General features: G+C 44.4%; 1 protein-coding gene across 5 annotated transcripts in view; it reads right to left on the bottom strand.

Annotated features, from left to right (window-relative positions):
* Nucleotides 1-15,731, bottom strand: part of ZNF592 (zinc finger protein 592) — a 39,582-nt gene that overhangs the window by 10,509 nt on the left and 13,342 nt on the right. For all 5 annotated transcript variants that reach the window (XM_049811990.1, XM_049811992.1, XM_049811994.1 and 2 more), the window contains exons 4-6: nt 6,587-6,765; nt 1,986-2,162; nt 1,056-1,215 (exon numbers count right to left, since the gene is read on the bottom strand). In XM_049811990.1, coding sequence (XP_049667947.1) covers nt 1,056-1,215; nt 1,986-2,162; nt 6,587-6,765 — 516 coding nt within the window. The remainder of the gene's footprint in view (nt 1-1,055; nt 1,216-1,985; nt 2,163-6,586; nt 6,766-15,731) is intronic.

Genomic DNA, 15,731 nt, shown 5'->3' with positions numbered 1-15,731 from the left:
TTTTTAAGTGTAAGTATAAACAAAATAAAGTCACTGAGGGAAAAAAGTAACCAAAGGGAAATAAGACTTTGCAAGCTCTTTCTTCAGAATGCCACCAAGAAATCTGAGAGGATTTCCACAGCAGTGTTGTTAGACACTGTACATAGAAGTACACTAAGACAACAGAAAAATGCAGCGCTCGCATATTTATGGGATAATCAGATCTGCAAGTCCTCACATGCTTATCCCACTAGAAACCACCACCAAATGGACAATAACTGGCTTTTCATATGTATAAGAGTGATGAATGATCGTGAGATTATTGCAGTGCTTATTGCAGTATGAGCCGTTACTGAGGGAGGGCAGGTTTTAAGCCCTCTCCAGACAACCACTTCCACCAAGTTTTGGGGTTGCACACGACTATCCATTTCAGACCATCTTCTGGAGCAGCCTGAGTGGTGCCAGCATGGAGGCACACAAGGCAGGGGTCCCACCTCCCGAAGACTGGTACCTCCAGGGCAATTACTTCTGGCAATCACTCCCCTCTTGCAATCTGGTGCGGTTCTGCAGGGAAGTGGAGCAGCCAGGGAAGCCGGGCGTTAAATGCCATGCAGCCTCCCTCTGAGGCAGCAGCAAAGGGGCCAAAGCTCTCTTGGTGAGCACCCAGAAGAGGAAAATTCAGTTTTCATTATATAAATTGAGCAACATTGTGGGCAGAGACTACTTCTCCCTGTCTCCCAACCAAAGACAAAGCTCCTGCTCCGGTTTAATTGCTTCCTTGGGTTTAATATAGAACAGTTAAAAATCAAAAAGATTTACTTGTAGAAAACAAGCCTTTGTCATAAGGTTAAATTACATATAGATGAGAGTAACTGCCTGCCTTATTACCAACTAACACAAAAAGCTCCACTGATATTTCCAGATAATACTGTAAATCATTGTAGTCTATTTTTCCACTAATCTATTCCTCAAGAACCTTCCACTTCTTCGACTGATTTTCGTCACACAGGTGATGCAAACTCTCTGTGAACTCAAAAAATAGGACCTTGTATCAGTAAGTGGTGGAAGTTACCTACCTTAACGTGCTGCATTAACTGCTGTTTCTGCATATACACCAGCTGACACTGTGGGCACTTAAAAACTCCCACTAACAACTTGTTGGTGTTCTGCTGGAAGTGCTCTTGGAGCAGCTTCTTCTTGTTAAAGACTGTCTCGCAAGAGCATTTGTAGATCACCCTAGAACAATTAAAAAAAGCAAACTGAGTCTCTCAGTTATCTTCAGAAGACAGTGGAAAAAGTTATCTCAGCAACTTCAGAAAGGCATGAGCTCTGAGGAGGGCTGTGCTCTCAATGTATTGTCAACACACACCCACGTGGACAACTGAACCATTAACTCAACTGGGAAGAACAACAAAATGCCTTAGGCACATACCACAGCTTTCTAAAAATAAGTTTACTTCTATGCATATGCATAACTACCTACGTGTGTGTTGGTAAGTGCAGACAGATGGGAACAAACTCAAAGTATACTAGCTAGCTACACATTACTTTCAATCCCACCTTTCCATAGTTCCTCCCTTATAGCACACATTTTCAGCACTAGCTCAAGCCTTGAAGGGGAAAGCTACAGACTGGAAAAAATAGGAGGTTTCTCTGGTGATTTTTGGGGGCAACACTGCATGGAGTAAGGTTCCTCTTCCTTTTGAGTGCCAAAGGCCCTGAAGCCATCTACCAAGAGGTGCCACTGGGGGTCCTGCCAGACAAAGAAGCAACAATTAAGTTCCCTTGATGGATGTTCAGCTCTTCCCTGCCCAAACTCCTCTCCTCCTACAAAGACCATGTTCCTACCAAGGAGAGCACGCTGTGGCTAGGAATGGACCCCCTGCCAGCAGACAAAGCAGCAGATCTTCTCATATGAGGACAGAAAGCAAAAAAAGAAAAAAATTGGGAGGGAAAGGGGGAATCCTGGAGCAAAGGAGAAGAAGAGAGAAACCCAAAATACTTACTGAGTAGTCTTGTGAGGCTCTGCTGGGTGCTGGCTGGTCATGTGAGCCGTGGTGCTGTCAGCTGACTTGAAGGCCATCGGGCAAAAAGAACACTTGTGGAAGACTTCGCAGTGTTTCTCATGGATGTGCACTTTCAGCATGGCGAGGGTCATGAAGACAACTCCACAATGGATGCACCTGGGGGATGCACAAAGAAAGAGCCGAATTACAGCCACGGTGTTGATTCCAACACACACACAAAGCGGCGCAGATGGAGGCAAGCACCAAGCTACGGCAGGTCCTTGTTTATTCTCTTCAACAGCAATATGGAAGAGTAAGGGAGGAACACAATACAGGAATTCACAAGCTGGGCAGGTCTCACAACTAGATCTGTAAAAGCAAACAAGATCTGTAAAAGAAGCCTTCAGAGACTAAAACAACCCAGAAAGAATAAAGGTAGATGTGGTTCAGCAAAATGCCAGTCCTGTATCTGTGAAAGCCAATTGCACCACAGATACAAGTGAAGAAAAAAGTAAAAGTGTCTGAGGAGATGTCCAGGTAGCAATAAGCAGCATAAATACCAGTTAGTCTCCAGTACAAAATAAAAATAAAAAGAATATGCAGCTAGGAAATCTTCAGTAACCCTGTACAATTGCTTCTCATACTTCAGTAAGCACTAGAAAATAATGACAGCAACAGCAAAGATACTGAAAACAGCAACAGAAACACCCAAGGAACTGATTAAGCTCATTAAAATCATTAAGACACAGGTGTTGCCTGCAAAGTGCTTATCTGGAAGTTGGGTGGATGCTCCAGGAGGAGAGAGAGGAAGAAGCAGAGGTTGTATGTGGAGCCAGAGGTTTCTTCTCAGCAGCTGAAAACACAGACCTGGGGCCAGGAGGAGAGCCAGGGCCACCCCACTGCTCCCAGCCTGCCTCTCCTCCCAATGCACAGCTGTGACAGGCCTTGCCTGATACTCCCCCAAGACAACAATGACCAGCAGCCTTACTATATTTAATACTCCCTGTGAGAACCCACTTGCCTGCTGCCCTCCAAGAGAAGCCACACACCAACACTACAAGGGCACATGAGGATGCAGACACCTGCCCTCACCTGCCTCAGCCACACCAGCTGCGGGGTTTACCATCCCCATAGGAGCACCTATGCTGATCCGGGACCAGAACAGCATCACCTAAGAAGATTTAGTCAAAATGACTAATGGCCGATCTCCTCTTAAGCCAGCGCTGCACGTACAGACCATTAGAGCTGAGAAGCTCAGCCAGGTGATCCAGGGGGCCAGCGCTTGGGCTAGTAGGATGTGAGAGACACACAAAGGATAACTTCCTCCAGCAAGCCTGGAGTTAAGTTGCCTTATATTTTTTTTCCTTTGTTCTGAGGTCCACTGTTTGCCTGTGGTGCTATTAGGGTTTGTGCGTTCAGCAGTGTTGCGGCATGGATGCTGCTGTTGCAGATGGACCCCAGCTATCAAGCAACTGGAAGAGCTCCAAGCCCGTATCAAAAACAAACAAGCTGCTAGATTATCCTTCCCTCCAAACGAGCCTCTCAACAGCATTTAGGAAACAAGCCTGTGCTTTGAAGTTACACTTCAAAAGATCATTAGGCAGAAGCCAGCCCAAAGGACCCAAACCCTCTCTCCCTAAAATATACACAGAAATGCTGTTTTCTTAAATTTAGAGAGGGAAGTGGTGACAACAGCTGGTGTCATCTTTGGGGAAGCATGAAAACATTCTGTTTGGGTAGGTCTGCCTTCAAGCCTGATCCTCACTCACGTGAGATGGGAAGAGAGACTTTCTGGTTTAGAAACACCAGGAACTGTGTTATTACAGAAGAATAAATTCCCCAAGTATAAATGGAAGAACAAACGCTAATCCTCACAGTGAGGTCTGGCTGGTACATCTAGGCATATCCAACGGGCTCCTTCTACAAACACTCCCCGAACTAACAAGATATGGTTCTGCATTACACTCAGTTTCAGCAAGTACTTCATTTAGAATTAGGGATGAAATAAATACTAACTCAGGGTCAAATGATCACATGTTAATTTAATTTACAGTAAATGGAAGTTTAAATAACAGCCACTTTGTAATCAAGAATCCTAGTGTCAGAAGGACAAAGTTTGATAAAGTAAACTAATTAGCAGAACAAAGTGGATGGAGGATGTCGGAAGCTTGCCATGTAATTTCTGCAAATTGTAAACTCTGCTATCATCTCCACGGCACAGGGGAATAATTTGCAAGAGAAGACTCTCAGATAGCCTCAGGGCAAGGAGGGGTGGCGTAGAAGTCTTGGAAAGCATCCTGTGAGAGAAGATAAAGCTACAAGATGTTGTCTTAACCCTCTGAACACTTCCTATGCTGTCACCTTCCAGCCCCTCAATTCTCCCGATGACACCGAGCAGGAGACACCAAGCAGGAAAAGCAGGGAAACAAGTCCCACATCAGTGGGGACATCTGGAAGGTGCTTGGAAAAGGTGGGGAGGTGACACTTGGAGCCAAATGGAAAGGAGCATTTAAGACAGGCTTGTTGATTTCAATCTTTAACTGCAGAAGACCTTTCTCATTTTCAGTGCAATCACTAGCCATGACTAAAACCCAAATAAAACAACCTTACTCCAAACTTAATTGAAGGCATTGGGGTATTAGCAGAAAAGGAGACAGAATAAGGACTGATCACAAAACCAAAACCAAACTTATGCATCAGTAATTCAAGAAAAACAGGGCTATAGTGAGAAGCAGCAAAAGTTGAGCTGATCCTGGGAAGGATTTAAAAGAACTCCTCAGCTTTTCAGGTCTGCAAGTAACAAAAGTGAAAGAAAAAAAGTGAAGTTGCTACGTGACCACAGGGCAGGTGCCACGGATTATCTAGATACAATTCTGCAACTACAATTTACTTCTTCTGTTTTCAACAATGCCAATGACATCAACCCCACAGCAGAGACAGGCAGGATAACAAGGATGGCACAGCTAGAAGTTCACCTGTCTGGTGGACTCAGTTTTCACAGATGAGCTTGATCAGATGTGAATTAGAGAAGTTAAAGAAATTTAGCTTCTAGAGAAGCTGGGTAAAGCTAAAAAATCCATAAGTATCATTCTTGAGCTCTGTCTTAGTTTAGATCTTCATTAATGTCCCTGGCACAGAAAGCAGATATTTGCTAATGAGATCTGTAGACAGATGGAAGCTCTTGTTGCTGACAAGGATTAAGGCATCATAAAGATATTACTGTAATACATCTGGAATTAATAATGTTTTTAAAAAATGCCAGGTCATACACTTAAGAGTCAGGACCAAGCTCTGCTGTACACTGTGGGCCCATCACTTGGAAATAGAAGAGAAAGGACTTGCACTGGATCACTGCTAAAAGACTGAGCTTCCTATATAATGCAGCTCAGGCCAGCGTAACCCTGTGACACATTATTGATCGAGGCATTGATGGGGATGGGGATGCTGCACAAGCAGCTTCATTGCACAAGTGCAATGAAGTTGTGCCTGCATTTGGGATTCTCAGGTGTCAGTGAAGTCCAAAGAACTGCACCAAACCTGTGGTTAGTTTTCTGACGTCTATTTCATTCCCATTTTTCCATCTCAGGGAAAACATTTTTTTCCAGCTATCCTCCTCCTCTCAGATTAACTAATTTTCAAACAGCCTGGGTATCACAGCCATTTAATTTGCAATGGAATTAATTCTTTGTTGTGGGCTGTGCCCCCTCAAATCAGATCCCACATTAAAAAAACCTTATCCATATATAATTAAATTCAGAATCAGTTTGTTACGTATCTCGTCTTCACAGTAGAAAGAAAAAGCCCTTGAAAACCTAAGTGTAACTTCAGAACAAACCACATAGTGAAGACTTCCTGAATTTGCAGACATCTTAAAAGAACAGCTCTAAGAACAGAAATTGCCTTAGCCAATTTAAATTTCAAAGTATTTGATGGCAATTGGAGAAAAAACAGAACTTTAAGCAATCTTAAAAGGTCACCTAGTTTCAACTCCCAAGCAAATCATCTATGTCTCAAGAGCCATGCTGCAGCTGAGGTGATCTAAACATGCCAAGGAGGAAAGGCTTGTATGGAAAAGTAATGTCTTCTATTAAAGCAATCATTTTGTTTGGAGAAAAGACCACATATACACATACACACCACTGCATCCAGAAACTTGGGACCCTTCCTCCATCTGTCTCAGTTCATGAGAAGGGTTTGGAGAGTTGTAGGACCATACAAGAAAATAATCTATGCCCTTCTCGTGAAGACACACATCCCTCAGTCCATTATAACTGGCATAAACGTAAGTTCAAACCTTAGAGATTTAGAGGATTAAGATCTGCAATCTTTTTGCTGTAAACAAACATCCTGCAACTTGAATTCAACACAAGTGTCTTTCAGCTTAAAGCTGCCTCAAAATCATTTCTACTCTCAGAAACCTCCTCTTAAATCCATTTAGTAATTCCCCATTTCAAATGTGTTTTGTCATGCAGAAAACCACACCAGGCTGGGGCTACATCCTCTTTCATTTCTGCTGTAAGGAAGACATATTTCCAAAGAACTAAATCCCAGTTTCCCATTCACTCTCGCCATCTTGATGGATCCTCTAGAGCTGCACAAACCTGAATCCGACTTTGCGGGAGTAATGCAGGCAGTTCTCCTTGACATGAGTCTGGAAATAGGCAGAGCGGCAGACGGCTCCGCACTCGGGGCAGCAGTATGGAGACTTGTGAGCGTGGATCCTCTGGTGAGCGCAGTAACTGCACTGGTTGGGCAGCATCATCTGGCACACTTGACATGTCTGATGAAAGAAAGGTTATATCAGTCAGTTATTTTCTATTTGCTTTTTTCCCCTCCTAATTCACCCTAGAAAGCTTCCAGGTTTAGAGGAAGCTCCAGCACATTCCTCTAGTACTAGCATTAACTCTACAAAGCTCTTTGGCTAGCCTCCTTGTCCTCTTTTTCCACAACAAGCCTAACAACTTCCACAATTAGCCACTCCCGATGACAGTATCCATTCTTAAACCACATCCTCTGTGGTTTATTTCCTTTTTCTCCCCCCCAAAAAATGAAAACAAAATCTTTCACCTCTTAGCTCTAAAGATGTTCTGTTTAGCCACTGCTTTCATTTCCGCATTAAGGCACTTGGGAAGGAAAGCATTTTTATCAAGAAGCCCCCACCCTGCACCAAAATCACACCCAAAAAGCAGGAAAACTCCATTATACCCCGACTTGAAACCCTTACTGCTGAATGCAGTGCAGTCCTGACGTGCAGCAACCTTCCCCACCAAAACCACAGCCGTGTCTCTTGCAAAATTTCTTGGGACCAGATGAAATCTGAACTTTCAAAGACCATAAACCATGTGTGCTATGATACCCTTATAGAAACTTCTTGATAACTAGAAATTATGCAAAAGCTCTTTCTCTGTCCATTTCTGCAACCTTTATGAAATCCATTTTTTTTCCCTACCCTTAAAAGGGCCACACTTGCTATCAGTACCACTTTGCAGAAGAAGCATCATTTACTTGACATATAAAGTTTTTTATGTGGACGTTAATGTCCCAGTTTCAACAGCTGTCAAACCTCTGCTCCCTTTCACAGGTGTCTTGGCTCTTCTTTATTCCTTCAAAGCCCAGGAGCAGCTACTCATCCTCTGTAGGATGCACATTACTTGATGCCTAAGCAGAAGTAGAGCTGAAGCAGATACCAGGCCTCCAGCCTAGAGCCCTGTAGGAGCTCAAAGTCTCTTCTGTCATTAATAAACCCATGCAAAATTACTCCTCTGCTCCTAACTCTAGCTTACAAATGAACTACAGCAAGCAGCTAATTTTGGATTATCAAATCAGGTAATTTAACTACATCATTTCTTCCGCTACAGTTAAAGAAGATTACAGGGCTCATTAGATGAAAGATGGTGAGAAGTTGTACCAGAGGCTATGTCTACATGGTCAAAGCTTTTAATGTTGCATGTGCCCACACAGACGGACCAAACCAAATCCTGCAGACTTTGCTGCTGGCAACCAGGGTAGAAACCTGGGACAGAAGCCCCTGAATCTGACAAAAAAATAAAATAAAATTAAGGGCCAACTCCATTTTCTACATCATTTCTATATCATGCAGCATCTCTGTGATGTTCCACTACATAACATCCATCAGGGAACTGTCAAAAACTTTCTACTGCAGGTAGTAGAAAGCATAATTTATAATAAAATGCAAAGCCATGATGAACCTGAAAAGGTTCATGGAGGGGAGGGGAATAAAAAATCAGGCTCTTGAAGGAGGAAATTGCAGAAATTGCCAAACACGTCAAAAGTCTTGGACACATGATCTGAGAAAAGGTTTCTCCAGGAAAGAGAGAAATGGGTGGAAGAAACCATATTGTAGGACCCCCATGCACACACCCAAATGCAATTCAAATAAACTCAAGTGTATTTCAGCCCTTCCCCAAATGCTGAAGAAGCCCCCTAATTTCAGCAAAGAAAAACAGCACTACTCAGCCATGGTCTGAGCCATGAAATATAAATGGGAATGGGAAAATGGGAAATAGAAAAGCCCCCAGGACCTCTCTGCAAGGAGCTGAGTGGGACCTTAAATTCTCCAAAGCTCTCTCAAATTCCAAATAAGAGCTACAAGAAGAAATTAATGTTCAGAGCAGTTTTATTGTGTTTCACAGCATTTTTTTCTAACTGGGTTTTGATTTGCAATGGGAGATTTAACTTCCTGGCATTGTTAAACCAGGACTCTTCTCACTTTGATCCCACCTAGCATTTAAGGCAGATTCAGCACAGCCACAAGTTGAAAGCACCTTTGCCCTTGTAGCTTAGTGAGAAACATTTTCTCTCCACATTCTGCCTTGTCAAAGTCAATTTAGTTTCGATTTTAAGTCTGCAAAGGGACAATTTGAGGCACACCTCTTCCTCCCCAACATGCCATACCCACTGCCTCCAAAGGCACCCTGGCAATCAGCACATGTTAAAAATCTGAATTTTCACTGCTGTGTGTGCTTGTGCTGGATCTAAAATATGCCAAAATCACCTGATATTTAATAGGCTTCATGCCTGGGCACTGCTGCCTCGGGATGTGCAGGCTACAGCAGAGGAGCAGCAAGCTCCTATCACCTCCCTCATTATGTGAAAGGCTCAGCAGGGACCAAAAATATGCTAACATAGGGCAGGAAAGTTTGGGGGACAGCTAGCAAGAGGCATCAAAACTAGTGATTATCTTGTTCAGGCTCTGCAAGAGCAGGAAGCCTGCCAGAGAGTGCATACAGACGATATGGGAATAAAAAATAAGACTCGGCGAGGATAAGGCTAAATGAATTTATTGCGTCTGCAGATGCCAAGGAAGAAGCTGGAAGGATTCCCATGCTGACACCGCACTCTGCAGGGGGGACAAAAAAACCAGCCCAAGCCTCCGAGTTCAAATCATCTCGTGGAAGAGTCAAGAAGTTAGGGAGTAAACAGACAAAATGAAAAGCAATGAGTCACAAGCATAAATTAGTAAGAATAAGGAAAACTGTCATCTTTAACCAGCATTACTTCTGTACTTGGGAAAAGTCAACGCAGCTTCTCCCTTCCTGCTTCACAAACCCATCTGAGCTCTCCAGAAGAGTCAACCATGTGGATAAGAAAGATCTGACCTGCAGATGGGTCAGGCTACCTGGATTTCCAAAATGGTTTTGCAACACCCTTCACTAAAGAATTTTAAGGAAAGTAAGCTGCCACAGCATAAGAGAGGAAGGGTTTTGCTTGGATAAATAAGTGGCTAGAAGAAAGTAATAAACAGTCAGTTCTTTGATGTAGGAAGGTCCCCAGGAAGTTCTGCTGGGATCGGGGGTCTTCAAAATAGTCTTAAAGTATCTGGGAAAGGGAAACAGGCAGTGAAACAGCAAAGATTGATGATCATAACCTAGTAACTCAGCATGTTACAGATAAGGGCTGACCATGAAGACTGCAAAAGGACCATACAGGACTGAGAGACTGCGTAATAAAATGGCAGGTTGTATTTTTCCACTGAGTCAACCAAGGAACATAGTAAAGCTGAAAGAGGTTCAGTGGAGGGAAAAAATTATAACCGGCATCTTTATGCTCATGCTCATCCTTTTCTTAACATCTGCAGAAGATGCGAGGCCAGAAATCTTGCACAGGGTTATTACAGGAGGGTCTGCTCATCCATTTTACACCAGGAGCTGCTGCATTTGTCAGGAGCGAATAGGCAGCCGCATGTGGGTTCCCCCACCAAAGGCTTCATCTTGGAGACGGAATGGCTTTTTCTTCTGCAACTCTTCTGCTTTGTATGAGAAATTGTAACTTGGTTCCAGATGTCGCATTTTTATCTCTCTCCTAGTTTTCCATGACTTTTCAAAGAAGTCTGGCAGCAATTTGAGACATTCATTAGTCAGTTATTTCTAAAGCATGTTACCAGGATATGATTTTGAGTTGTGTAATGTCTGTGTTTTTCATATACTCCCATAACCTACACTTTAATCAAGAGTTATTTATTACAAGTTTTCTTTAATTCCGGTTTGCCTGCCACATTTCATTTGGGCTTTTCTTCCAGAAGTCACATTCACACACACACAAAAATGCTCAGAAGCTCAGCCGTTTCAGAATACTTGATTCTATTCCCATTTTTACTTATTAGCTTCTTCAGAAGGGGAAAAAAATTAAAACATTCACTGAAGTAGAGTGAAGGTTGAAAAAAACATACTGCTCAAAAAAAGTTTGTCTACTAAACCCAACCCTGTGGCCAGAGAAGTGTTTGCAAATCAGGAAATTTATAGTTAACACACAGTTTTGCTCCAGAAAGTGCCTGCACAGAGGCAGCACTTTCTGTTAACCTTTCTGTTTCATTGAAAGGATTGACTACACAACTCCGTGTCATATTTGATCCATTCATGAGTGTGTTTTCTTCTAACCATGGGCGGTGCAAAGCACCCTGGATCAGAGAGTCAGAGCAAGCTCCCATCTTCTCACATGCAGGCGTCACCACAAAATTCCTGCGGACAATTTTCTCACCCAGATAAAGCCTGTGAGCAGCAAGGGCATGATCCCCATCAACGTACCACTGAATGATGAACTCGAGGCACAAAACTCTTTGCTTTCACTTACTTGCAATGCACACGCGGAAAGGGAACCAGCTTCAGCACAAGCAAAGAAACTTTACATTGGTTTTAAGAGTCTCTTTGCTATTATAGAGAGTCAAGTCATGTTGACGAAGTTCACGTCAATTTAAGAGATGTCCCCAGATTATAAGGGTCCTCCTTGATATGATCATCATGTAGCTTCAGCTAAAAACACAGGGATGCACTGACCCTAAGGCATGGGATCAGGGCTATGAAAGAGGAAAAGATTCACAAGCCTAACAATCTCCAAATTAAAATAAATACATAAATTACTAAGACTCAAAGTGAAACAGTTAGAGGGGAACAGAAGTTATATTTTCGAAATGTAAATGTTTTAAAGAACGCTTGTCCTTTACATATTCAAACCAAAAATCCCCCCATCAGCAGTGCCCAAAGCCCCCATTCTTCCCAAATCCAACCTTTTGCGAGCTTTAATTTTTCTACTTCAGGCAGAGCTGCAGGGGCTGCTGATACTTCTGCAGCCGAGGGATCACAGGCAGTTAGAGATTAGCAGGATGTTTCTGCTATAAAAAAAACCAATAATGGCAAATTACTACTTAAAGTTAACCTTTAACTTCACATTAGCTTTCACTTGCTGCCTCACTGGGATAAATGCCAGCAACCTGCATTCTTCAGCATAGATGCTCCAGTGTGTAGCAGCATGATGTCCTGGCTCTGGCAGCACAGCTGGTCTCAACACCTTCATCTCTGCAACTCTGTGCTCCGCTTCCCCACCTCTCACTGGTACGACTGTTAGCTGGGCCACGCTACAGTCAAGATCCAGATGCTTGGAGGATTATTTTTGACTTGGTTTGTTTCAACCATCCAGGTTACAATGCTGCTACACAAAATTTTACCAATGTGAGGAGAAGTGGTGAGCAGAAAATGTCTTTTACTGTCATTGTGGTAAATAAACTATACTCCTGTCCAGGCTCTCTTTAAATGAATTGGCATCATTGCATTAGCATGTTCAATTTATAGATTAAAAAACCCCTACAACAGAAACTCAAGATTATTAATTTGAAGAAGAAAAATCTAGAACCCAACTGATACTCTAAAACCAGTGCATTCAAGTTTCAGTGACAGAATACATGTCAAGTCCAGTCCTAATGTAGATGTTTTATCCTAATTAACTCCTATACGCTCTCACATTGTCATACCCAAGCACAGCAAAGATATTTTTATTTCCTTGGTTATAGTTGCCTATTTTAAGATATCAGCCTAAGCAGCCAATGCCACTGAGGGAGTCTGCTTGGCCTTCAGCCTAAAGGACAGGACCACAAGACACCCTTCAATCTAAAACTTCTCCCATCCATCCTCTCTTCTGCTATGTCCAGCTTATTCCCCCTCTCCCCTCACATCTATTCAACCTCAGCCTGCTCCTGTCGACCTTGTTCACTCTCATTTGTATTCCCACACCTCGCTCACTACCCAATGCTCCCAAATCTGAGCATCCTCCTCAGACCTTCACCAAGACAGACTCCTACACACACACACACCCCTAAATCACCCCAAGACACTGGGGTGCTTAAGCCTCAATAAAATAAAGCATTCAACTAAAACCTTATTCCCTGGAAATAAAGGCTGTTCAATAAACGCAAAATACATTTTTGTGTACATGGAAAAATCCCTGGTTAAAGTGTCAGCGTAGACCTAGAAACTTGAGTTTTAGGAAACAAAGTAGAATGGAAGAAACCACTAGCATCACAGATCATAGACAATGTTGCATCAAATAAGCTTAATTCTGAATTTTGTCAGTCTGTAGCTCTTTTCTCTTTATGACCTCAGCTGTAATTTCAAGAATTTCAGTTTCTACATCTTTTCTTCTGACCCACTGTATTGGGTTTACGTGGCAAGGTTTTGGTAGCAGCGGTCTGCAGGGGTGGCCTCTGTGAGACGAAGCTGCCCCCACGTCAGACAGAGCCAGCTCCAAGATGGACCTGTTGCTGGCCAAAGCCGAGCCCATCAGCGATGAGGGTAGCGCCTCTGTAATAGCATATTTAAGAAAGGGTAAAAAAATGCTGTGCAGCAGCTGCAAAAGAGGAGTGAGAAGATGCAAGAAAAACAGCCCTACAGACACCAAGGCTGGTGAAGAAGGAGGAGGTGCTCCAGGCACCAGAGCAGAGATTCCCCTGCAGACCATCACGAATACCATGGTGACACAGGTTGTCCCCCTCTAACCCATGGAGGTCCACAGTGGATGTCCCCTGAAGGAAGCTGCAGCCCATGGACAGCCTGCACTGGAGCAGGCTCCTGGCAGGACCTGTGACCCCACGGGGGACCCATGCTGCAGCAGTCTGTTCCTGAAGGACTGCACCCCATGGAAAGGACCCATGCTGGAGCAGTTCGTGAAGGACTGTCTCCCACGGGAGGGACCCTATGCTGGAGCAGGGGAAGAACGTGAGGAGGAAGGAGCAGCAGAGATGAAGTGTTATAAACTGACCACAACCCCCATTCCCCTGTAGCACTCGGTGGGGAGGAGGTAGAAGAGTCAGGAGTTAAGTTGAGCCTGGGAAGAGGGGAGGGATGGTGGGAAGGTATTTAAGGTGTTAGCTTTCTTTTTATTTCTCACTATCTACTCTGTTACAATTAATTGACAATAAATTACATTAATTTCCCCAAGTCAAGTCTGTTTTGCCTGTGATGGTAATTGGTAAGTAATATCCCTGTCCTTATCTCAACCCACAAGCTTTTTGCCATATTTTCTCCCCTAGGCCTATTGAGAAGGGGGAGTGATAGAGCAGCTAGGTGGGCACCTGGTGGCCAGCCAAGGTCAACCCACCAACCAACCGCTCTGCCTCCTGCACTGTGACTTGAAATCTGAACTCCCATATGCTAAAATGATCACTTACTGGATTACACTGAGTTTTCACATTCCCACGTTCAAGTCACCAGCATAATCCCTAAGACTACACAGCACGTCCCCTCTCCTTTCTCATGATGGCAACATTAAAGCCCTCTGCTCTTCCCTGCACCACTGATTTCAGGTGATGCCCATCTTGCAGCCTTCCAACTCTGCCTCTTTCTTCTCACCTTGTACTTCTTTGTGCCTTGCATCCCATCAAAGACAGTATCACAGCTGTTCAAATGCCATTTTTGCTATGATCTTCACCAATCACTTTGTTTTTTCACCGATTCCCTTCTTACTTGACCAATCATTTATTTGCTAATCCCAACTAAAAGATTTCAGCTCCTGCTCCTGAAGGAAGATACACAGTAAACTCCTCCACTTACCCCTTCCAACAGCCTCTCAGGCCTCACCATTACCAGTGGGTTCTTGCTTCCTGTGATTTCCTCACTGGTTTATGCCAATCCAATGAGTGCCTGCCACCCAAGGGGCAGTCACAGAATGGTTGAGGTTGGAAGGGACCTTCAGAGGTCGTCTGGCCCAACCCCCCTGCTCAAGCAGGTCCACCTAGAGCCAGTTGCCCAGGAACATGACCAGATGGCTTTTGAACACCTCCAAGGATGGAGACTCTGCAACCTCCTTGGGCAACCTGTGCCAGCACTCAGTCAACGTTACAGTGAAAAAGTGTTTCCTTATGTTCAGAGAGAACCTCCTCTGTTTCAGCTTGTGCCCATTGCCTTTGGTCCTGGCACAGGGCACCACTGGAAAGAGGCTGGCTCCATCTTCATTACTCTACCCATCAAGTGTTGATACACATTGATAAGATCCCCCTGAGCATTCTCTTCTCCAGGATGAACAGTCCCAGCTTTCCCAGCCTTTCCTCATATGTGAGGTGCTCCAGCTCCTTCACCATCTTTGTGGCCCTTTGCTAGACTCTTTCCAGTATGTCCATGTCCCTCTTGTACTGAGGAGCCCAGAACTGGACATGGCTCTCAAGATGTGGCCTCACCAGTGCTGAGCAGAGGGGAAGGATCACCTCCCTTGACCTGCTGGCAACGCTCCCACTAATGCAGCCTGGGCACCATTGGTCTTCCTTGCAGCAAGGGCATATTGCTGGCTTGTGGTCAGCTTGGTATCTGCCAGGACCCCCAGTGCCTTTTCCACAAATCTGCTTTCCAGCAGGGTGGCCCCCAGCATATATTGGTGGATGGAAGAACTCTGCACTTCTTGTTAAAACTTTGAGGTTCCCATTGGCCCATTTCTCCAGCCTGCCAAGGTCACTTTGGGTGTCAGCATGCCCTGCCCATCACCCCCAGAGCTCTGTAGTCACTTTTGATATTCTCCAGGTTGCCCTTGGCAGCATCATTGGTACCCACATGGAAGAAGAGGGGAGCAGGAGCCTTCTTCTTGGTGCCAGAAGACACCAGCTTCCAGCCTCAGTTTCCATCCTATCCGAGACAGACTCTGCCTTTGCCTCCAACTGACCCCATCTTCTTGCTCTCAGCCACGTCTTGGCCCCCAGTTTTCACCCATGCTCATTCTCTTCTTCCCCCAAGCTGGTCTCAGGGGGCTGTAGGACCACAAGGGCCAGGCGAGCAAGCGTGGGTGGGGAAGGACGAGAGGGTGGGATTGTCGCTTTGTGTGGCAGTGGATCACACACTGATTTAAGCAGACCATGGAGCCACACCCTAGCTTTTCTTCCTCCCTAGCCTTTCCTCCTCCTCATCCCAATGCTCTGTTTTGGCCTCAGGGTGCAGGCTCTCACTCCTATCCTGCCACTCATCTCTTTGTCTG

The sequence above is a fragment of the Accipiter gentilis genome, chromosome 10, assembly GCF_929443795.1.
Source record: "Accipiter gentilis chromosome 10, bAccGen1.1, whole genome shotgun sequence".
Lineage (NCBI taxonomy): Eukaryota > Metazoa > Chordata > Aves > Accipitriformes > Accipitridae > Astur > Astur gentilis.
The sequence above is the reverse complement of the archived record's forward strand: the minus strand, read 5'-3'. Positions and strand labels throughout refer to the sequence as shown.